General features: G+C 36.5%; 1 protein-coding gene and 1 long non-coding RNA gene across 2 annotated transcripts; one reads left to right on the top strand and one right to left on the bottom strand.

Annotated features, from left to right (window-relative positions):
- Positions 1–734: 734 nt before the first annotated feature.
- On the bottom strand, positions 735–3,043 carry LOC113294209. The gene is made up of 4 exons (XM_026542615.1): positions 2,690–3,043; positions 2,405–2,599; positions 1,413–2,098; positions 735–1,299 (listed from the first exon to the last, which is right to left on the bottom strand). Exons 1-4 carry the CDS (start codon positions 3,041–3,043, stop codon positions 735–737), a joined length of 1,800 nt encoding a protein of 599 aa, XP_026398400.1.
- Positions 3,044–16,502: 13,459 nt separating this feature from the next.
- Positions 16,503–18,545, top strand: LOC113292733. Its single transcript, XR_003331844.1, has 2 exons — positions 16,503–16,630; positions 18,202–18,545. It is a non-coding gene; the product is annotated as an uncharacterized LOC113292733 (long non-coding RNA).
- The last annotated feature ends 7,253 nt before the right edge of the window (positions 18,546–25,798 follow it).

Raw genomic sequence — 25,798 nt, 5'->3', positions numbered from 1 at the left:
CAAATAACAGATGATTAATAGGAGGAGCACCACTTGCTGCTGTAATACAATTAATTGCTTTAGAATCATGAGCTTCTAATAATTTCCTAGAAAACCATTCCATGGAAAGAATGAAAAGATATGAAGATAAGGGATTACCTTGTCTAATGCCTCTGGTAGGAAAAAATTTATCACAGGGAGATCCATTTAGAAGAACTGACAGGGAAGTAGTACTAATACATTGATGTATCAATTGGCACCAATCACCACTGAACCCAAAACTTTGAAGAATTTTTATAAGAAAAGACCACTCTAGTCTATCAAAAGATTTTGACATGTCTAGCTTGAGTACTAACCAACCACCTTCTCCTTGTTTCCTTTTCATAGAATGTATTAATTCATGAGAAATGATAGTATTATCATTTATCATTCTTCCTGAAACATATGCAGCTTGATAAAGAGATATAAATTTTTCCATAATTGGTTTCATTCTAGAGACTAGAATTTTAGAGATGATTTTATAAAAAGTATTGCAGAGACCTACAGGTCTAAAATCAGCAGGTGTTGAGGTTTTTTTTTCTTAGAAATTAATAAGATATAAGTCCCACTGATTTCTTTTGGCAAGAACTTAGTAGAAAAAAAGTTCTTAACCATATCACAAACATCATTGCCAAATATGCTCCATTGAGACTTATAGAAGCCAGACTGAAACCCCTCAGGACCCGGAGTTGACAACTCTACATACTCTTTAGAGTTTAGAAAATTTCTTCATTAATAGGTGGTAAAAGAAGTATCCTATTCTCTTCTTCTGTGATGATAGCTGGAATCTTTAAGTAATGATGATCCTCAAGTTGTGGATTGCCAAAAATACTTATGCTCTTAAAGTGATCTGTAAGAAGTGAAGATATATCTTCTCTAGAATGAATCCAGTTCCCTGAAGGATCTTTTAAAGAGTGAATGTTGTTCCTTGATCTTTTCCTTTTAGTTAAATTATGAAAGTATTTATAATTATAATCCATATCCTTAACAAAGTTATCTCTTGATTTTTGTTTGTTGAGCTCATGCTGAATATTATGCCATTTATCCAATTCTTTACTTACCTCAATAGCATTAGAAGTATTGTCTTGAGAGTAAGGAAGTGCTTGAATTGTATTTAGTTGCTGCTGAAGCGTGTCAACCTTCTGATTAATATCTCCAAACTGATATTTGTTCCATTTGGATAAAGCTCTTCTTGTGAACTGAAGCTTTTTAACTAACTTGAAACCTGGTGATCCTTGAACTTTCTTCTCCCATGCTCTATCTATTTCCATTGCACAAGTTCTATCATGCATCCAAGAAAGAAAAACTTGAAAGGATTTCACGGTTTAGGTTGAGAATAATCTGTAACTAACAAAATTGGACAATGATCACTGCAAAGTTGATTAAGATGTAACAGTTTGGAATCATTAAAAACCATATTCCATTCAACATTAACTAAAGCCATATCTATTCTGGATCTTTTTTCACTTGTTCCAATGTTGTTGTTAGACCAAGTATGCCCCTTTCCAAGAAAACCCAAGTCTTCTAAACCAATTTCCTGAAGAATAGTGTGAACCAAACCATCACTTGAGGAAGAACCAGAAGAAGAATTATCAAGAAGATGTATATTTAGATCTCCCGTTAAAACCCAAGGTTGAGAAATATTAAATCCAATGTCTTTTATGAACTCCCATTGAGCTTTCTTCTTTGCATAGTTACAATACCCATACATGCAAGATAGCAACCATTCTGGTTGGCTAGGATCACTTTGAAAAGCTGCACGTATCATGTTATTTTCACAGCTCACAATATCACATACAAATCCATTATTCCACATTAGAACAAAACCACCAGACAAGCCTAGTGGTTGGAGATAATTAATGTTTGGATATCTAAAAGGAGCTAGCAAACTCTTCATTTTATCATCATATAGTTTAGTCTCACAGAGAAAAATAATATCAGGGTCTTGAGTCCTAATAATATCCCTAAGGTTATCCCCAGTAGCTGGGGTATTAAATCCTTGGATATTCCAAGACAAAACTTTCATACTAGCAGAAATTAGTATCAGAATGATGAAACTAATTCTAAATGCTCTGAAGAACTGACAATATATGAGTTTGCATGAGAATTTAATATTGTGAGTTGATAAAGTATAGCACAACCAATTAAAGAATAAAAAAAATCTAGAATAGAGGTTTGGAATATTTACGTGCATCCTACACTTATTATTGCATGGGAGTTTAATACAATGAGTGACTCAAACATAATATCTTGTACGAGTAGTAATTGAAATTCTAAAAAAGCCTAAAGTCAAATCGTATTTAATGCAAATGATTAACAAACAAGAAACCAAGATAAAAAACTTAATTTTATCCTGAAAAAAGAAAGTAGAGAAGAAAAGTAATACCTGATTCCCCTTGTCAGCATATGCAGATTGATTTTTTCCAGCTGTGATCAATTGAATATTATCTGAGGATGAATTTGGATTCAACATGGTGCTTTGAGAAGAAGTCTCAGAAACAGGAGGTAAAACTGTGGAAACCCTATCACCTCTATAACACTTTCCTAGTCTACTTTCTTCATCATCCAAAATACCTTCATCCTTAAGCAGAGATTCTAAGTTGATAACTTCACCATCTTTGGAAGGAATAAATGCAGCCTTCTTACCAGCTTTCTTCTAAACTTTTCTAACAGCAGGAGCATCTCTTGAAGATGTAACAGAAATGCTTTTACCTATATTATTGAGTTTTCCAACAAAATAAGGTTTCTCATGATCTTTATTGAGAAAAATTGCATCTTCTTTGCAAGCACCTCTAGAGTTATTAATGACATAGCATTCAGTACAAATGCCTTTTGGTCGTCTCTCAAAGAAAAATTGTTGCCATTTAGTCACTCCAGCATTGGTGGTACATTTAATTCCTCTTCTTAACGGCATGGAAAGATCAACATTAACACGAACTTTTACCAAAATCACTTCATCCTTAGGTTCAATTGCAATCACTTCACCCATAACTTGACCAGTTTTTGTGACAGAAGAGACATTCATGTGCTCAGGAAGATATTTAAGTTGAATCCAAAAATGTTGAAAACCCCAGTGCTTCTCAGTATAAATCATGCATGGAATGTAATCATGAACCACAAGAAGGTGCTTATTAATGCTCTATGGTCTTTCCTCTATCACTTTGTCTAAAAGATCCCATTGATCAAACTTGAAAATCATGGTATTAGGTTCAACTTCAATGATTTTCAAATTCTCCATAGTTAGGAATGGCCAATATTCTTTTCCACAGTATCATAGTTCATTATTCCTTCAATAATGATCTTACCAATAGCACTGGCTTCCCAGTTTGAATCAGCATCATTTTCAGAATTAGTACTTTTATTATGACCACCTCACTCGTATCACCCAAATCTAGCGTAGCTTGCTTGAAATTGTTGACTAGATCCCCAACAACACTTGAAGATCATTCCTCCATCTTGAAACTATTAGGGTTTGAAACTGTGTTTCTATAATGAGAATTAAAAGAAACAAATCTGAGGAGTTTGAGGTTTTCTTCGTGAACAGAATGACTAGAGATATCAGTAATATTTGTGGTTTTGCTACTGAGATTTTGAGAATAAGATTGAGCGAGAAGAAATCTAAGAGATGAATGCAGAAGATTTTCTTTCCTAATTTTGAGAATAGGATTGAGGAGTTTGAGGTTTTCTTCGTGAAAAAAATGACTAGAGATATCAGTATGTTGGGAAATATTATAGCTGTCATCTAACAAAAGCAGAAGAATTAGGAAACAAAATAACTTCATACAACCGACTTTATGGGTTTTGAATTTTTTTGAATTAAATCTGAGGCGGGATAGTTGACTACCAAGTTTGAGTGAGTTGGAACAATTTTGAGACTTTTTCAGAACAACACCATGGGAAAAATCTTTGAGTCCAATCCAGTTTAATTCTTTAAGCAAAAGCTTGTAGATATATTCAGCAAAAGCTATGATCACAACAACAAAAGTGGCAAAAGCCATTAGAGAAAAATCAGCTAATAAAAGCATTAAGGGGAAAAAGATGATTAGTTATCCATTAACATCAAATAAAAGAGTAAGATTAAAACACTGACAAAACCACAGTAGCTAAAAAAAAGATTGAAAGAGATGCAGAAAAAATGGTTAAACATTCATACTATGGAGAACAAATGCAAAGATTAGATGAAAAAATTAATGAAACATAATAAGAATACACATAATAAAATGACTGAGTTGACTCAAACTTTTCGCCCGATTTGCAGAGCGTAATACATGCGCTTGTTAGTGGAAGATGATAAAACTCACCAAGTGGTTATTAGATAGCTTGATAGAAGATTTTTCTCCTTAGCATGAAGTGATTGCAGCTAACAGAGAAAATCCAGAGAAAATAATAAGGGGTTTTTCATTTGTCTCATAACCTCGAAGTCTGAACCCAACCGTCAAGTCGCATGGTGTAGGATGTTTGTACTGTAACGATCAAATCAACACACTATTATAAAAACTTCTCACTGGAAGTGATTTCATTAATCTCAAATTTACCACCTTTTAACATAATTGACGCAGCCTTTATATACAGGCTTCAAAACTTCAACCAAAAGTAAAAAATAAAGCTAAGTATCTTAACAAATAAAGATAATATCTATTCTGGACATAAATCCCGAAGATATTCCTTATTCTCTAGCTAACAATAACTCAAAACTAACCAAACTTAGATAAAACAACCAATATTAGTTGAGACCACGTGCTTGGCGTTCTCTTTCTTCATGGTATACACGGAAATCTCGTGCACTACATCATTCTCCCCAGGAAGGAGGAAATTTTCCCTCAAATTAGGTGGATCTTCGTCAAACAAGTCACCACTGTAAGGATTAAGGTGACAAACATTGAACACATCGGCATTATGAATATGACTTGGAAGCTTCAAACGGTAAGAATGGAGATTGATCTCACCACCTATTTCAAACGGACCAACAAGGAACATCTCCGGTAAGCACTACGTAACCATACGAAATCACCAACAACAAACTCATTGTGGTGAAGGAGATGGTCTACAGTTGATTCGCACTTTATATGAGAGGCAAACAAGTTATGCCTAGTAGTGGGAAAGGCAAACAAGCCACGTCCAGTATCAACGGGAACTCCTTGTAGTTTCTGAAGTAAAATTTCATCCGTAATAGGCATTGGTTGTGTGACATGTACATGTTGGAACAGATTCTGAACCAATTTCTTAGTATGCAAACCAATATTCAGTAACTCAGTCCCACCACTACGTCCCAAAAGCATATTGAAAGCAACAATAGAGGTAGTTTCCTAGAACGGCTCTTTTGTTGGGACCAGTGTAATGCGTGTGGAATCAAATATAAATGAATAAGAATTCTTCTTACCATCATGATCCACTTATATATCATATTTCCATGGTCTTCCCAGAAGTAGATGACAAGCATCCATTACGACAACATCACACCAAACACTATCTTCATATAAAGAGCCAATTGAAAATTTCACTAGACAACGTTTAGAGACGGTTACCTCGAAACCCTTACTGATCCAATGGAGAGAGTAAGGTTGAGGGTGTTTTTCAGTTTGTAGCTTTAACTTACGGACGGCTTCTTCCTACACCACATTCTCACAGCTACCGGAATCAATTATCATACGACAAATTTTGCCACCAATGGTACAGATTGTTTGAAAAATATTCTTTCGCAGCCATGGTTCGTCATTTTTTGGAGTAAAAAATGAACGACGGAGAACCATTAAACACTCACCTTGATCTCCGGACAAAAATACTTCTTGTGGTACATCCTTGTCTCTTTAGTGTCAGCGATAGATTTATCCTTTGCATCATTGTCCACTAGTAAGGACTTTCCATGCCTGCCAGCTTTGCGACAATCCTTCACAAAATGACAAGACTCTCCACAACGATAACATGAGTTAGAAATAGACTTTGACGACGAACTAACATCCTGTACTGCGGAAACATGCTGTGACGGGGTCATAGGAGGGTGACTAACAGCCGAAGTAACATTCTGACGGGTCCATTGTTTTTCCAAGCGCAAGGCACGCTGATGGACTTCGGAAACAGAAAAATAATCAAACAAGTTCAGAGTATCTTGAAAAATTTGACACAAACCCCCTATGTAGCGATAAACAAATTGTTCCTCAGGTTCCATAATACCCAATCTAGTAACCAAATCATAAAATTCCTTCGTATACTCGTCAATGGAACGAGAACCTTGGCGGAGATTTTGAAGACGAATATATAACTCTCGAGTATAATTAAAAGGTAAAAATGCTGCACGCATACACTTTTCAAGCCTAGCCCAAGATGATATTGCTGGTTTACCTTGTTGTAAACGCGTTGCTTTCAATTGACGCCACCAAACAGCAGCCCATCCTCGAAAGCAGGTAGTAACAAGAGGAACCACACGAGCAGCCGGTACCCTCTTAAAATCAAGCACTTCTTCCACGGTAGAAAACCAATCGATACAATCTTCCGGCGTTAATCCACTACCATGAAACTCAGGAATCTCTACACCGAATGCAGATTCCCACCTTCTAGAGTCACGTTCATGATGCAAGTTCCCCCGTTCACGATCAGCAAATGGGTTTTCAGCATCATCATCATCGGTTCGCTCGATGTCTGATTCATCAGTAGGAAGCCGACGATGCTCATGTCGTTGCAGCAAAGTAGCTATTTGACCGGCGAGCAGCTCAACCGCGCGTGAGAGTTCATCGTACATAGTTCTCTCCATCACCTCATCAACCAAAGCTTTGCGAGGACCACCCTGACCTCTACCACGAACCATGTTTGAAAGATCGATACCCAGATTCTGAATACCAAATGGTGTTGGATGTTAGTACTGTAACGATCAAATCAACACACTATTATAAAAACTTATCACTAGAAGTGATTTCATTAATCTCAAATTCACCACCTTTTAACATAATTGATGCAGCCTTTATATACAGGCTTCAAAACTTCAACCAAAACTAGAAAATAAAGCTAAGTATCTTAACAAATAAAGAGAATATCTATTGTGGACATAAATCTGAAGATATTCCTTATTCTCTAGCTAACTATAACTCAAAACTAACCAAACTTAGATAAAACAATCAATATTAGTTGCGACCACGTGCGGCGTTCTCTTTCTTCATGGTAGCACAAGGCAATCTCGTGCACTACATCACCGCATAAGATCAGCAAGAAGCAAGGTTAGAAACGTGATTCAACTACCACTAACAAGGTTAGAAACTTTTGATACATCTTTGTATGAGAACCCCACTTTCCGGTAAAAGTATAAACGTCACGACCAGTCCTCGTAAGAAACTAGAAAAAGGCATTGTCCTAATTTTCTTTTCAGAAAAATAAAAGGAGAAGATTTAGGTTAATGGGTTCTTCTTCTTCTTCAAATTCTTTTACTTCATCCATCCAAAGACGTACTCAAACGTATTTACAGATGATTTATGGTATGAGATCTTCCTTTATCTTCCTCTTCAGTCAATCTTCAAATTCAGATGTGTTTCAAAGGTGTGGTTCTCTATTCTCTCAAACCCTAATTTTGTGAACAGGTGGAATAAACTCAACTCTTCCTTATGGGCATTAGTTTATGGTAACACTTTATACGAAAGAAACGCTACCACCCAGGTTAACATAGAGACAAGATCATATCCTGAGCTGAATTCACAATCTATATGTCACCATCAAAGTGTTAGAGGGTTCTCTTATAGATTCGTAAACAAGGAACATGAGTTGTCGAATGCTAATCTATTCATTATTGGGTCAAGTAATGGATTAGTTCTATGCACAACCGGAACTGATTACTTTGATCAGAAGACTTATTATGTTTGTAGTCCACTTACTAAGAAATCGGTGTTACTCCCACCACCACCGAGAATAATTCGTTTTGTTGCAACTGGTTTCACATGTGATGAAGAAGGCTCACTTACATCTACGTGCTATAAGGTTATTCGTGTGCCTATTTTTTATGAGCAAAACGCATTGAAAATTGATATATTTGCTTCTGATTTGGGTGAATGGAATGTCTATAATGTTTCTACTCCTCCCGGTGTTAATAAGGGATTTACTCATTATGACAATCTTGTTATCCATAATGGCGTTTTTTACTGGATGCAAAAGGGGTTCCATGAAGTTCTAGCTTTCAGTGTTAATAGAAACAACAACCATCAAACTTGCGACGATGAGTGTAGGTTGATTAATTTGCCTGACAAACCGGCCAATGATGAGCCCAGGTGTTTTAATGATCTATTTACCGCGAAAAATAAATATTTTCATCAATGTCTAGGAGAGTCAGAAGGATTGATTTGTAACGCCATCATCAATCACAAGGAGAGGAGTTTGAGTGGCTGGGTACTTGAAGAAAACTGGTATATGTTACATAAGGATACCAAATTTTATGATACGTTAGCACAAATGGAATCTTTGTTTGTTGGAGTAGAAAGTGCCGGTGATTTGATTAGAGGAATTCGGGTTTTGGGTTTCAATCCGATTGACAGAAATGTGGTTATACTCGGCTACAACAAGTACATTTGGGCTTACAACATCAGAACCAGGGGATACGAAGAACTCTCTCATCCTTCTTTCCTGGGTAGCAATGATCATCTGGGACTTTTAACATTTGTTTTAAGGCCAAGGCCAACAATTCTTCCACCAGTTTCTTGGTGAAACAGATGTTTAAATATGATCGATGCAGACGCACATGCAATGGCTTATACGGAGGCTCAAGACCCGACTGTTATGATATTAGTGATCATATTTTACCAATATCCTCCTTGTAGAGCTTCAAAAGTCTGGTTTTATCGTTTTAAAGAAGTTTCGTACCTAGAATTTTCTTAGTTGTATTTTGCATTACTCGTTTGTGGTACAAAGTTTTGTTCTCATTCGAGTTTTCAGAAAAATTTGTTTAGTGACTAGAGTAAGCCTCGTTGCCAATAAAAAATTTCCCGTGAGCCAAAACATTGCGCTTTTATAATTGTGACATAAAATCTACAATTTACACCTCAACCGCAGATGGAGAAAGCCAGAGATTAAAGGACTCGTAATGCAACAAAACAGGGCTCTCTTTTACGCCGGTTTTTGTTGTTTGCCGATTCCACGTCTGGCTCGCCTGAATCTGGCAAACAACACCCACTAATTTACATCATACCATCTGGCCCGGACAGATAATTAGCCCAGAACCCAATACTAGATCAGAATGACTACTATAAAAGACGCATCTAATTCTATGTAATCGAAGTCTTGAAGAGGAGAAAAAGAAGCTGAAAAAGAGATGTCGTTGTCAAGCCTTCCCAAAGAGATTTAGGTAGACATCTTTCTCAGATTACCAGTCGAGTCAATCGTAAGGTTTAGGTGTGTATGTAAGATTTGGTGTTCACTCATCTCACGGGACTCGTCTTCGAGCAGGTGCGGCAGTCCAACCCCAATTTGACAACATGCTTCGATGAGCATGCAATCACGAGGAAAAGGGGTTGTGAGATTTTTATCTTACTGGTAGGAGTCGAACACTCATCGTTTTAGACGGCCACCTAAGTTAACTAAGGTATATTTAATACAAATTGCAAGGCATGGAAAGATGCCACGGGTATGAGGATGAAAATCTTACCAATCCCAAGTTTAGGAGCAACTCAGTTTTTGTGGGCTTGAACACAGTCTAGCTAGTCACCCTCCCATCCACTGCTGACCTACACGGTGTAGGCTAAACCACCTTCGATGGCTCTTTTATATCCGACCTTGGATGTAGAATCTGATTTCACTTGGAGCATACATAATGTTAAAGCGCAAAGGAAACTACAAATAGCAACATTTGGCAATAATCACAGCGTCCAAATGATATCCTAATTTGAGCAGAGTCTAAAACATCTTTCCTTCGAGCGATGTTTGAAACACCTCGATCTTGAAAGTTAGGAGAAGCTTAGGACACCTCTTGAAAACAAGGATGAGTATAAAAAACAATGGGCAATTTAAAACACCGGCCTTTGAATCTTTACATAGGGCAGGCAGCCCCGGCATTGTTTTAAACAAAGTGTGGTCGCTACTAAATCGACCCGAAATGAAAACAAATTCAGCTGTCGGAAAGGTTGGTGGAGATACTTGAGAACTGGTTGACATTGAAAACCATATACAGTCGAACTTAGTTACAGTCATTATGTGCACTTGAGCTTTTCTTTTTGCCCCTTCAAGCTTGCTCCTTATAAGCCCAACTCTATCTCGGCCTAACTCGAACTTGTCCACCATAACCATCAGGGATGACATTCATAACTACTTGATAACCAAGTGAAAACCTACCAGTCTACCACAGTAGTCTCCGAGCATCTTCCTATGCATTATCTTCGGAGAACCGCAATCTTCATCATCTTCACACACTTTCTCTTTTCCACGAACATAGCCTCCAAAACAAGTTAACGAGATACTTTGTGTTAGTTTGTAATAAGTCAGTATTCATGTTAGCTTCTAAGAAACTAACCATTTTATATGTATCAATGCATATTGAGCATGACAATGCGCACGAAACGCAATAAAGGTCCTAAACTTTAGGATGAAGTAAACTATTAAGAGTTATCCCAAAGCTCTAAACCTAATTAATCACCGAATACCTTTGATTTACCACAAAACCAAACTGACCAACCATAACTAGTATGAGTAGATTTCATAGATGATGCAAGTAGATATCATTGGATTTATCCAATGAAATTGAAAACTGATGCCTTAGAGTGTTTTGCTCATTTCAAAAACTTGACTGAAATTTTTTTCTCTACAAAGATACTTTGCTTTCAAACAGATAATGCTTGTGAACTTGCCAAAAGAGTTTTTAAGCAATTTTAGATTTTAAAGGTATTCTTTTAATACTTTCTTGTCCAAACACACCATAACAAAATGGTTTGGCAGAAAGAAAACATAGGCATATTACAGAAATGGGTAATACCCTTCTTTTTCATTCTTCTTGTCCAATTTTTTTGTTGGTTTGATGCATTTCTTACTGCAGCATACCTTATCAATAGAACTCCAACCCATGTTTTATTTATGAAATCACCATATGAGATCCTTTTTCATGCTTCACCTGATTATTCTTTTTTGAGAATTTTTGGTTCAACTTGTTTTCCATTTCTTGGTCATTATAGAACTGATAAGCTATCTCCAAAATCAGTCATGTAAGGACCCTCGAGCTCTTCAACGCCATTAGACTAGTCAAGAGATGATTTGGCCGTTAATAACTCGATTAGTTTAGCACGAACGTTAATTAATAGGAACTAAACTAATAACGATCTAGATACGATACTAGCACCATCGATTAGATCTCGAAAAGTCATGCGAAATGGACTACTCGAACGTGTGAATCGGATCTAGACGAAGAAGAAAACATCAAGACAATATGAAGGGTAAAATCGTCATTTACGGGAAAAATGATTTTGATGCAACAAGGACACGTTGTGGATGACCATATCATTTGGGAGAGTTCCTTTATCATTTTGGTTGGTCTTATCCCCAACCGATCGAGAAGATAAGTCTTCTTTTCTCTTCTTTCTTCTTTCATTTTTCTCTTCACTCTTCTTCTTCTTTCATTCCTATTCATCTGTTCTTCCCCTGGCGATTCAGAGAGAAATATATGCTCGGAAATTTCTAAAGATAAGTTGTGAGCCAAATGAATCAAGGATGGTGGTGATCGATTAGGTTATGGTGTTTGATTAGAGTTTGAAGAATATTAAAAGAAAGATGAATTAGGGAGAAGCAGAACTAGGGTTTTTACTTAGATTTTGTGTTCGAAGTGGATTTGTTGGGTTGCAGAGTTATTGTTAGATGAAGATAAGAAGGGTTGTAGTTGAATTGAAATTCTGAAGTCGTTTTGGAGATGATCTGAGAGTTAGGGTTTCGTGCAATTGTTCAAATAAGAGGTAGAAGATGAAGTTGAGAGTTAAGTAGAAAGATTTGAGGTGGGTTTCGATCAATTAAGTGAATTAAGGTTAAATAAGAAGAGTAATTTGAGATTGAAGAATCAGAGTTAGGTAAAGAGGCATTTGATGCTGTTGTGAGTTTAATGATTGAAGTTGAATGAGACTTGAGATATGAGTATAGAACTGGTGGTGATGGTGAGGTTTGGCGTGACGATTAGTTGAATTGAGCCAAAGGGAATAAGGGTCGGTTCTAATTTCTAAAGCAAGATTAAGTGGAGATGGGGATTAAGCAGAATTGAATTATTGTGAGAAAGGGTGATAATGGGAGTTGTAGGTCTGTAGTTAGTGCTAGCAGTGAAAGCTTGCAACTTCTGCTGTTGCAGGTAGGCTTTCTTACTTTTGTAATTCAATTTTAAGTTATAATTTGAATGAATGAATTAATGGAATGATTAGATTGAAGTTCAACTTGAGTAGAGTTGTAGAGTTAGAGTTGCAGTTGTGTAAGTAGAACCCTTGGCCTGACTGACTAAGCTTATTCAGTCTGATTCAGTTTTGTTTAGCTGACTCAGTTAATCTGACTGAGTCGGATCTGTTGACTCACTGAGTTACCTGTCTTGAACTGATACGACTCAGTAGACCGATTTATATTTGACTATTTGACCAGGACTTGACCTTGACCTTGACCGGACGTTGACTGTTAGTTGACCTGTAACCGTTAGTCTGACCGTTATTTGATTCAGTTAGACCAGGCCTTGAGTTAATGGGATGGATTATGGACTTAGATTTAGAGATAATTTTCCCATCTTAGTGAATTGGACCTTTATGGTCTGACTTAGCCTTTGACTTCTTCTACAAAGTTGTAGATATTCGTAAAACTTAGATAATGAACTATAAAAACAGTCTGATTTAATTAGTAAACATTGGAAATGTTAAAGATAGATAATATAAAGGTGTAGAACTATAAATGGGCTTAGAACCATTAGATAGTATTGTATGATTCTTGTGTGAATCTTTTGCCTAAACTCTTAGAGTTCTTGTATGATTAACAATTAGTCTATTAACAACGATCGATTCAAAGGATGAACCAGTGGATCGTGGATCTTGAGGCAGGCATGGCTTGTCATCAAAAGAGGTGGAATACATTTGACTCTTTTGTAATCATTGTTGTTTTCTTTTACAAAAGTTTATGTTTAACAACTCATGCATTGTCTGTTTATGCATTCCATGTTTTATTTAAATTGCATTACGATAGTTCTGTTGATTCTGTTAATCTTTCCATGGTTTGGAAAGGACTTGTAATGTTTGTTTGTCATATGAATTATTATGGGAAATAAGAATTTCCAATTGTGGTATATAAGATGCGCTCCTTCACATTTATACCTATTATAAGTTTATTCGGTGTGGAATTGGTATCAATATTACTATTCGGTGTGGAAGTGGCATCAATATTATACATTGTTTGAAGAAGGAGTTTGTCTGCATACATATTTGTTTGTTTCTGTGACATTGTCACTGTTTAATGTTTCGGAAAACATGTATTGTTTTTCAAATCTTGCATATGATTACTTAAAAGTTAAATGTTATTTCTACTGGGAACCCCTTTTAGGGACGATGTGCTCACCCATTCCCACTTTCAGTTTCAGAGGCAGATCAAGATGTGTGCATGTGACGATGAAAGCTTCGAAGAATTATTTACGTTAGTTAGTTAATTAGCTTCCGCTATGTTTATTCTGTGTTTATATTCTATTTGTAAATCAATTCACTATTGAATATGTATCATTTGAGAGGAATTCTTGCATACATTTATTTCAAAGCGGGGCTATTTTTTTGGGTTAAGTTTTATAGCAGATTCTTAATTGAATGTGTAAGTAAATGTTTTAGATTTTTTAGTGCCTCTTATTTAATTCATCTCTTGGATTAGTCAGCTGCTAGCTTAGGGGACGCTGCAAGTCAAGTGTGTGTTCATTGGTTATAGCCATATGCATAAGGGTTATAGATGTTTTGATCCAATTTCAAGAAAATTCATATATCTAGAAATGTGATATTTGATGAAACTTCATTTTATTATGCATCTTTTTCATCCTCATCTATTTAATCTAGTGATAATGTACACACATATTCTGAGTCAGAATCATCAGATTATGTTGTAATTCAAACTGTTACCCCTCAGCCTTCTGTTGTCACTAGATCAATGCAAGGAATATCAAAACCAAAACAGTTTCCTGACTTTTTCACTAATCATTCAGTTAAACATCATATTCCAAATGCTTACACTTGTTCATTGGATACTATCACTGAGCCAAAATCTTACAAAGAAGCATTTAAGGTTGTACAATGGGTAGGATCAATGCAAGATGAAGTTGAATCTCTTAGTATAAATGAAACTTGGACTTATGTTTTACCAGAACCACACATGAATATACTTGGTTGTAAGTGGGTCTACAAGGTAAAACTAAAACCTGGTGGCACTATAGATAGACTGAAATCTGGACTAGTGGAACAAGGATACAACCAACAAGATGGAGTGGATTGTGGTGAGACTTTTTCACCAGTTGTAAAGACTACAACAGTAAGGGTGGTTCTTACTTTGGAAATTACAAATGGATGTATAGTTAAACAATTGGATGTGTCAAACGCCTTTTTACATGGGTATTTATCTGAAGATGTGTATGTGAGACAACCTCCAGGTTTTACAAATCCAGACTTCCAAATCATGTGCGTCATCTAAAGAAGTCATTATATGGTTTGAAACAGGCACCTAGGGCCTGGTTTCATAGATTCAACACTTTCTTACTTCAGTTTGGTTTCAATAAGTCAATGACTGATCATTCAATGCTTATATATACAACTGAAATAGACATGATGGTTTTATTGCTATATGTTGATGATATTTTGTTGACTGGAAATTTTAATTCTATTATTCATCAACTTATTGTGGCTTTAAGTAAAGAGTTTGCAATGAAAGACTTACGAGAACTTTATTATTTCTTGGAAATTGAAGTTTCTAGATCAGCTGATGCTTTTGTTCTGACACAACAGAAGTATACTTTAGATTTGCTAAGGAAAGCAAATATGGTTGAATGCAAACCTTGTGACACACCAGTAGCCAAGGGTAAGATATATTCTATTCATGATGGTGTTTTATTGACAGATCCTTTAGAGTATAGAACCATAGTGGGAAGTCTTTAATACTTAACTCATACAAGACCTGATATATGTTTTGGGGTGAACTATGTTTCACAATTTATTCATGCTCCTACAGATCAACACATGCTTCTAGTTAAGAGGATTTTAAGATACTTAAAAGGAAGTTTAGGAACTAATATTTCTCTACAGAAAGGTGATATCCATTCCTTGTTAGCTTACACAGATTCAGATTGGGATGGTTGCCCAGATACAAGAAGATCAACACCTGGGTATGCTGTTTTCATGGGTGATTCACTTATTTCTTGGTCTTCCAAGAAACAACCAACAATATATAGAAGTTCTGCTGAAGTAGAGTATAAATGCTTGACTGCAGCTACTGCTGAATTACAGTGGCTCGCTTATATTATGTCAGATCTCCATATTTCTGTATCTTATCCTTTGCAGCTAAAGTGTGATAATCAAAGTGCAATTTGTCTTGCTTCTAATCCTGTTTTTCATGCCAGGACAATACATGTGGAAGTAGATTATCATACAATAAGAGAATTGGTTGAGGAAGGTTCTCTTCAAGTTATGCATGTTAGTTCTGAAGATCAGTTGGCTGATGTTTTTATAAAAGGATTATGCTATCCCACTTTTTCAAGATTGTTATCTGGTTTAGTTCATTCTACTGCCACAACTACTACTCTCAATTCTGACACTGTTGCTGCTACTAGAGATTCTTCTACTGCCACAACTTCTACTTCTGACACTGTTGCTACTGCTGGAGATTCTTCTATTACTACTATTACTTAATCTTTCTTTCTTGTCTGGCCCTTGTTGGGTGTGTTATATGCTTTATATACGGTCATATTGTCTCTTGTTGACCATATGTGTTTCTACTTAACTCGGTGAGTAATCTTTTTCTTCTTCTTTTCAAACTTTTCATTCTTAGTCTGTAAATTTTGAGAGGGGTATATTAAGATATATACTTGTAGTCAAGGTCATCTTGACTTGACTATAATAGTCTGTCTCTCAATGTATAAATACCCCTCATATATGTTTGTGACCACCACCGAATTATCAACTCTGTAATAACAATACCTTCATTAAATGTGTAATAACTTTCTCAATATTGATATTTATCGGTTGAAACAACTATTGTAACACCACTAAATATCTCCGTTCGGATCCAAACCTGAATTAAACCCATTTTAGTGGAAAACTAGAACGGTATAAAGTGCGCGTACGTATAGACGTGGTGAGTGTCATAAACTAAAGTGTGGGTGTTTTAGCTAGATAGGTTGTCCCTTAGAAATATTAGGGTGGTAAAATGGAAATCTATGGGATCGTTGCATGCTTGACACGATTCTAACATGGGAGCAGCTGAGGGTGTTTTAGTCATTTCATCACTGTAAACAAAATTTAAAGAAACAAAACTCATGTTTCTTGTAAATTCCGACTCTCTTCTTTTGTAATTTAAACACCCTGATCTTTCCTAACCAACTCCAGTAGAAGAAGTTTTTGTATGGTGAAAGAAAAAGTGAACGTTACTCGTCCTCCGTTTTGGATTAAGGAGCGTAAAGGTAGGGGGTGTCTTTCATTTTTGTTGTCGATGCTTTCTTTATTTCGATTCCTGATTTTGGAACATTTTATAATTTGCTTAACCATTTTTGCAATGATGGAATTGATTGTTTGGGTCGTTTTGTTAATCATGCATTTAAGAAATTTTGTCTGCAAACTTCCTTCAAATTGTCTGCATTTTTACTTGACAAGGTACTTGGTTCGAAAATACCACATTTTCACTGTGAACGGAACTAAATTTGTTTTAAAATGTATAAATGATTTTTGGAGATTAAAATTGCTTTCTACAAATTTAAGTGATGTTCTCAAACATAGATTTAAGTCTTGTATTAGATTTATATAGTTGCCTATGACTTGTTTGTGAAAATGTTTCCACGAGTTACGTATTTGAAAGGGAGATGAAAATTATTTTATTAATGTTTCCCATTTTACTCTTTTCACTACCATGCAGTATGAATTTACAAGCTAATGATTTGCATTTCGTTATATCACCAGTGTGATTCTTTTAAACCCTTTTGAACAACAACCAACTTTTAAGGGAATACTACCATTATTATGCAACTCATTGTTTGAGGATTTTACTATGTTTAAATCAAACACTTGACTCTTTACCAATCTTAGAAATGCTTTGTATTACAAAAATGAGTTCGAGTCAGTAAATTATTTAGTTTGTTTTTTGGCAGACTTGGTTTGATTAGATGGGATGCGCTGATTTTATGCAGTCTGTTTACTTTACATTTTGGCTATCATTAATCATTACACTCTGTTCACATGGAGCACACAAGTCTTCTGGTCGCTTAAAACTCCACTCAAATCATTTAAGACATTTATCATTTTTGTCTGCAGATTGACAAGGAATTGGTTTAATTTTGTTGGTCTTTCATGGGTCTCAATTTTGCATAGTTGCCTTGAAAAGGAATTTTTTTTAAAAACAATCTTAAAACTGCCTTGTACCTTGGTCAAGTTTATTTCTTGTTTTCTGCCTTTGTTGTATATCATTTACCATTTCGACACGCTACATTTAACTCGTAGTTGATCTTCTACTGTAGTTGATGCACTAAAAGGACTGGTTGGTCTTGACATGTCTTTTACTATCTAATCCTATGCTATGGTATAGTTCTTTTTATAATTTGATGGTCTGGGTTAACTGAATTTGATTTCGGAGCATGGTCTTACCTTGGATTTTATTGCGCTTTGTCGTAATCGTTGATTGAGCATGTTTTGAAGTATTTTGAAAGGCTACAGGTGAGTTTGTTAGGCCCAGAGGGGCATCCCACAAATGTGGCTACCCGCGGATGACCATCCGGGACGGTGGATGATATCCTGACTATCCTAACATTAGAGACTGGTCCTCACTAGTAGCATACGTGAATGTATTCACCATCGGTTGACAAATAATTCATTTCTACTATTTCGAATGAATGCGGATTTTTTGAGATTTATGTATTTCTGAATGTGGACATGCTCAATCTTTTACTTTGATTTATGTTAAGTTGGTTTTATCTTTCGGTACGTTATTTGCGTAACCTCTACTGGGCTATGGCTCACCCCGTTTTGGTTTTGTTTTCCACAGAGTACGAGCGGAGCTTGCAGCAGTAAGCTGGGGAGAGCTTACGGCAGGCTTGTAGCGCGCCAAAAGTTAGTATTTTGCTAGTATAATATGTATATCACGGGGCTGCTGGTGTTGTTTGCTTTACAAATTTCCATGTCCATTTTCTTGTCGTTCTTTTGTGGATACCGCCATGTTTTTGATGTGTATAGTGGCTGTTTATTTGGCAACAAATGATATGCTTGGATGAAGTATGTAAAGTCTTTAAGGTCGGTTTAGGTTCGGTGTGCACAGATCCTCGTATGGAACTTACATTTCTTGGAATGTTAATGCATTAGCATGCTTTAATATATATAAATTAATTTCCATTTTGGTTTTGTTTTCTTCTCATGTATACTTGCATTGTTCCCTACTGTTAAAAGAGGTGTACAGGCGACCACTAACTTAGCCTAAGTCTATGAAGAGACTGCTTGATATGTTTTCTCTTTACATATTATCCCTCCCATTTTTGATTTGAAATTAAGTAATACTAGTGGTGGGATTTTTACTTGGATCCAGATGCAAACCTCTGTATGAATTGTCTGCCATAATACTTGTGCTTGCCATTTTCTTCTAAATTTTTTTAGTGTCGACCCTATACTTACTCGAATTGCTATTTTTTTTATGATTTTATTTCTTATGGTGTTCAGTAATGTTAAGAAATTGTTTATTTGGATAGAACTACGATAAGTGATTTTCGAGATGCATTTTCTTTCCTGCCATGGGCTTTGCATCTGTAGTTACTAGATTTCTAAATTGGATGACATTTTGTTATATTTTTTTATTTTATATTTTTTACTTATCCTATGAGTGACGTACCGGGGGTTTGGCTCTGCTAGTCGGGTTGAAATTGACCCGTTAGAGGGTAAATTCTCTGGTCCGTCACAGCTATGGTCTTTTTCAAACGGTGAGCTGCTGATCGTTACTGGAGAGGACAAACTGTTACACGACCCCAAAAATGATAGTTTCAGATTCTTAGAAATTTGTAATGGTAAGCCTGGTAGCAATTGTGGACTTAGCGCAACGCTGAATTATGTAGAGAGCTTAGTTTCACCCAACTACAGCTAGCTAGGGTGCTTTCTCTTTTTTACTGTTTTATATTATTAAGTACCACGATTTTCAGCTACATTTAGTTCATGGTAAAATGTAGCTTTAATCCCCAGCTGTCTGATAAAAAAAAATGTAGCTTTAATTTATTTATGTCAGTTCTCTTTAATGCTTGCTCGTGATACTCATAATAAAGAACATGCTGGTAAAGAACATGATGGTTTGGGTGTTTGTAACCTGAAACTGATGAACATGTGCATGCTTGCAAAATGGTGTTGGAGATTTGGCATTGAAAAGAATAAACTTTGGCATAAATTATTTGAATATGGTGTTGAATTCTCTAGTAGGATACCAGGTAAACCTTCTTGCACTCATGGAGTTTCATGTTGGAAAACTATTACTGAATGTGCTAATCTTATCGATAATAATTCTTCAATTTTCATTCACTCTGGCGAAAATACTTCTTTCTGGAATGATACTTGGATAGGAGATGATTCACTAGCTGCCTTATTCCGTTGTCTTTACAAGTTATCTAGAGACAAAAACATAAGAATTTCTGACATGATTACTCAAGATGGCAGCTGGAAGTTTAACTTTAAAAGAAATCTTTCTGGTGTTGAAGCAAATATGGTTGCCGAGCTTTTTCTAATTATTGGTGACTCTCCTCCTGCTCTAGATGACCTCCCTGATACAAGAAGATGGTCTCTGCACAATTCAGGTGTTTTCTCTGTCAAGTCTTTATACTCAAAATTGGTCGCAGTTTCAGGTATCTCTAATTTCCCTTTTGATTTCATTTAGAAACCTGCTGTTCCACCAAAAATCAACTTTTTAGTCTGGTGTTTAGTGCGTGGCACGCTGAACACCACTGATAATCTTCAAAAGAAAGGGATTGATATGCATAACTGCTGCATTCTCCGTGGTGATGATATTGAGACTCAAGAACACTTATTCTTGCACTGCAAAGTAGCATACAATGTTTGGTCTATGGTCTTGCCTAGCACAAGTTGGTCTTGGGTACTTCCTGCTAATAAAAATATGCTAGCTAATAGTTGGCATCACATGAGTTTCTCAAACTCTGGTAACTTCATCTGGAATCTAATTCCTACAGCAGTCATTTCCACCCTTTGGAATGAAAAAAATTGTAGAATCTCCGAGGAGAAACACACTTCCAAAACAGACCATGATCTAGGTATTGAGGTTAAAACTCAAATTTTAGCTTGGGCAAATGCTGCTGGTAAGAGAGTGCATCTAAATTTCTCTGCTCAATCCTCAATAATTGGGATGCTATTTTTATGCAATCTTCTATTTTTTTCCTTCTTTTCTCTACCTCTGGTAGATTGTATATCTTTTGTATATTCCTTATCTCAATAATATCTTCTCTTCTGATCAAAGAAATACTCATAATAACAATTGATTTGTTATACTATTTAGAACATTCTATCCCCCCCCCCCTCCCCTGAGTAAACTCATCTTGCGGGCCTTATCCTTGAGGTCCAGCCCAGTCCCAATTTGTTTTTGCGGACATGCTTATAGGCTCCAACTTCTGACCCTATCCATCACCAGATTTTCATCTTACCGGTATAGGAGTCGAACTCTGACATTTTACGCACGGAAATTTAGTTAACCATAATATAAACCTCTGGGCATGGGAAAATGCCTCGGTATTGAAAAAACCCAAACAGAACAAATGTTTTCCTGACTTCCTCCCTGTTGTTGTCCAGCATACCGGAAGAGATTCAGGTACACATCTTTCTCAAGTTACCAGTTAATTCTATCCAAATCTGTAGGCGTGTATGTAAGATTTGGTGTTCACTACTCTGTTGCCATTACGTTATTAAGATTCACATTAATCATGGTATTCGTAACCATAGGCTCATGCTTCAATCTGCCAGACGAAAAATGTACAAGTATATATGTTTCGTTTAGTAGATTATGCAATGTTATCCGCAATTTCGACATCATCTAGCAGAACATGCACATGTGTTGGAGATATTCCAATGGGTTATGATCATATCCGAGATTTGTTGAGAAATTCTCAAATGCTGGGTACTTGTAGTGGTCTGGTTTGCATGGCTTTAAATTCGACCAAGGGTACTTCTATTTCAGAAAATATCGTTATTCAGAACCCAACAACCGGTGAATGCAAGGAAATGGGACTTCTATTTACCACAAACCTTTGCCGCTCTAGTCCATATGGGTTTTGTTACGACTGCATTCTCGATGATTACAAGTTGGTGAGAATCATTGACTGTAAGGATTATTATCAAGTTGATGTTTATACACTAGGCTCTAGGTTTCGTGTTTTTTATCATGGGATTGTTGGAGGAATTATTTCTGCGTTTTTAGTGAATAATTGTCCGTTGAAACCACTATGCTCTTTCACAAACGGTGAGTTGCTAATATACTGGAGATGACAAACTGTTATATGACCCGAAGAAAAATAGTTTCAGATTCTTAGAAATCCGCAACGGTAACTCTGCTATTAATTGCGGACGGAGCGTACCATGAATTATGTGGAGAGCTTGGTTTCACCCAACTAGGGTGCTTTATTTGGGAAATACACAGACATGGGGAACATAAAGATTGAGAAAAAGGTAATTCATCTTATTTACTTGCTTATATATCTTTTGTGCTGTTTTAGGTTGGTATTTCCTTTCTAAAAAAATAAATTTGTCTTCTTATTTGGGTATGTTAGAAAAATAGGCTCGTTTCCGTATTTGGAAAGTCAAATGTTATGATTTTACTAGTATGTTCGTAGAGGGACCATTTCTCTCTCTCCGTTTTCTCTCTTAATATTAAAGGGGATCACTTCGCTCTCATTTCTCTTATATCAAATGAGTGGGGACTAAGGATAGATTAGAAAAAAACATGAAAAAAATGGTTATAATGACTGATTTTTTTTAATTTTTGTGAAACAACGATTCTATACAGACAACGATTTTAGATAAGTGGAAAACCGCCACTCACAAAATTTGTGGGGCCCACCACCCCAAAAGCAAACAGGGGATCCCATTAGTGTTTTGGATGAGCGAGTTGTTTTGCGATTGTTCAAAATGGCGATTCATAAATAATTTTTGTTTGTGAAAACCAAACAAGCCTATTTTGTAGAAACGGAGGGAGTAGTAGGGGATTCAGCTATTTTTTGTTCTTGGCAGGAAGTAACCTTGATAGAATCATGTAACTTCTCTTTTAAAATCAACGTTTCGAGTTCTTGCTAGTGCTACGCATAATAGTAATTGTTTTGTTACACTACATAGAACATTTTCACCAGAAAATAAATCTTACTTCACTAATAAGGAGACTACAATCATGGACCGGACACACTTTTCTTTTCTACCTTTTGATACTGGATATATAGTGAGGCCGTTCCCTTGGGTAAAATCATCTCACCGGACTCGTCCCTGAGCACGTGCGGCAGTCCAATACTCGCGAGGGGTTGTGAGATTTTCATCTTACTGGTTGGAGTCAAACACTCTTTATTTTGAGTCCAACACTCGTCGTTTTATGCCTCAATATTGAAAACACCCCAACAAAAAAAAAAACAATATGTTTTCCTGCAAAACCATTTCATTCAGTTAGAAGTCAATTTAACCAACTAAATGTTTTGCTCCTACATGGATTAAGAACTCTTGTCATTCGCAGGCACTAGAAAAGTCATCGTTAACACTACAGGTCCGGTAGACCACTACTGAGCTTGTTCTTTCCATTGATCTGTATTTTTGTGAAGAGGGAGTTTTAAGCTTAAGTTTAGGAGCAACAACAACGTCATTGCATTAGTTTTGGTGTACCCCAACACGGTCTATCATCACTTGTAGCATCCATACTGCTAAAGTTACCCTGAATTGCTAGGTATAGCAACTAAAAATAACAAAATTTTCCGCAATAACCACAGTGTGAAATGATAGCCTAAATGTGACATATTTTCCATCCCAACAGAGTTCTTGCCACTTATTGATAGTGGAAAATATAGTTCTTGGGCTTCGGGGCCAAGCTCAAGCTGAATTGTAGACCCGTCCCTGGTTATAATGACACAAAGTTAATATATCCAAAAACTACTGTATATAATTGAGAGACCCAAAACCTTGTTGCCAAAAAGAAAAAACAAAAAGAACACCGAGGCATTAAAAAGAAAAAGAAAAACACCAAGACATTACCATTTGTAGAAATTTACGTTTAATCCCGAATTAGTTGGGCTTTAGACACTCTAGTCCTGTGTCCTCAAGCCTAGAACTAGGAGGTCCAAATTTACCAAATGTAGAACAAGTTAATCCCTTTCCAAACGATTCAGTCCAAAATGTATTTTTTAGATAACAAAAGGAACCCTCGTACAAAATCTACAGTAGTTTGTTCCTAGCTAATTCATTTCTTCTCTCTTCTCGTTTCTGAAAAGAATTAGGTTTCGTTGACGGAGAAACCTAAAAGCAAATCTCACTAAGTTTTGATGTAAATTAGCGGAGTTAGAATTCGTAAATTGAGTCTAAGAAAACGTAAATCGATTCAATCTCCATCTTCAAAACCAAAATCTGAGTATCAATGCCTGAATCCGACATCATCGACATCTGTTCTTGAAGAATTAGCTGAAACTGTGTGGAAGAGAAAATAAATCACCAACAACAATTGCAACAAAAATGTTTAGGCACAACAATTACTGATAGAATCGATATTTTCTCTTCGTCTTCATCTTCATCATCGATTAGGTTTTCTGCTACTAATCTTTTTAATGGAAATGATTGTCGACGGATTTGTGAGATGACATATAAAGAAAGGTAAACGACGAGCATATCTTGTTGATACATTAGCTCTTGTAATTATTCCTTCGAATTTTGATTTTCTTCATATGATTTTTTATTTCTTTTGTATATTTTAGGGTTTGAGATTCGGTAGGTTTGGATACTTTAGTCCTTATGCAAATTAAATATTTGTGTTATTTGTGATTAGGAATTAGGGAAACAACCTTCAAGGAAATTGGTTGATGAAGCTACACACAGGAATTAGCGTCATTCTGAGGAAGGCAAGTGAGATGATGATGATAAGTTCGATTCTATGGAGCTCTCTGTATCAACACCACATCTTTCATAAATACTCAAATAGACCTTAATCTCGTACTCAAATTTGAAGGTGGTAGGCTTTTAAGGATGTAAGAAAATAAGAGCAAAGAGTAAGCCTACTTGTTAACCGCAAGTGCACGGTGTCGATTGTAGCTTGTGCAAATACGGGTCGAATCCACAGGGACTAGGGTGTGAGTTGAAGTTTCCTAAGCTAATTCTCTAAGCAGTGAACTAACTAAACAAGGATATGAAAACTCACAGAATTAAACAAGACACTAACAGGACATGAAACAACAAATATTGAACAAACTAAACAGTGATGGATTTTTGGATGAAAGTGAGTTTTGGAAACTAGGGATTGAATTCCCCTCTTCACCTAAGCTAAGTCCTCCAACTATGTTCTTATCCCTTGTTAGTTATTAGTGAGCTTCTAGGCTCACTGATTAACTAGATGACAGTTGCGGTTCAAAGCCGGCTGTTCATCTAAGGGTTGGTCTAGAAAGATTACTAAGAACACTAAGATGAATCTAATCCTAGTAGTAGTTGGGGCTCTCACACTGCAACTACCCGCAGAGAAGCTTGCTTAGTGTTTTAACAACCTAAAAGGATATTCAATCCTAGACAGTTCAAGCACAACAATATCAGAGCATGGATGGGACAAATACAATTGAAATTTACAAAATAATTTAAACTAAGAACTAACCCTTGAGGCACTGGCTATTCCAGTCCTCTTGGGTGAAGCACTGGCTAGCCCAGGCATATCTTTTACACACACCTACAACATCTATTTATAGTTACAAGCACTCAATTAGGGTTACAATAATTTTCCCCCAAATCAGAGAAATTAGGGTTACTGATTTACCTAATTTGATGGAATGATAACTACTCCGTGCGTCGACCCATTCTTCTTCTGACTCTCCTGCTCCTCTCCATGCCTTCCAATTGCGTTTCTAACTCGACCTATTCTATTGATTTCTTACCTAGGGTTTCAGAGAGAAATCAGGGAAGAAATCGAGAGAATAGATGGCTAGAAGTTTAGGGGAATGATGGGTTTCGGTGAGGGATAGCCATGATGTCTTTTGGTGGTTGATTGTGGTGGTTGAGGCAGTGGAGTTGGCGGAGTTGGTGGTGAAGGTGAGGCTGTTGCAGACGGAGTGGAGAAGATGGAGGTGGAGTCGATGGAATTAGGGATAGGGGTATGTTTGGTTCTGCGGGTATAGGTGTTAGGTGTTTGGGTGTTGAGCGGTTGCATCAAGTCTCGATGATTCGCGAAGCTGAGCCGTGGGATGCGGAAATGATAGATTGATCTAACGGCTACAAGTGAAAAGGCTGGTATCGACCGTCGGATGCCTGATACAACGAAACTGACGGCTCAAGATGGAGTTAGGTGTTGTAGTGTTAGACAGGAGCTTCAGACTTTGATGTACTGGCGATGATGCGACCATTGGATTCAGATGTGATCCAATCTGACGGCTGACGAAGGAGAC

Source organism: Papaver somniferum, chromosome 7 (genome assembly GCF_003573695.1).
Source record: "Papaver somniferum cultivar HN1 chromosome 7, ASM357369v1, whole genome shotgun sequence".
In the NCBI taxonomy this organism is placed as follows: Eukaryota; Viridiplantae; Streptophyta; class Magnoliopsida; order Ranunculales; family Papaveraceae; genus Papaver; species Papaver somniferum.
The sequence above is the reverse complement of the archived record's forward strand: the minus strand, read 5'-3'. Positions and strand labels throughout refer to the sequence as shown.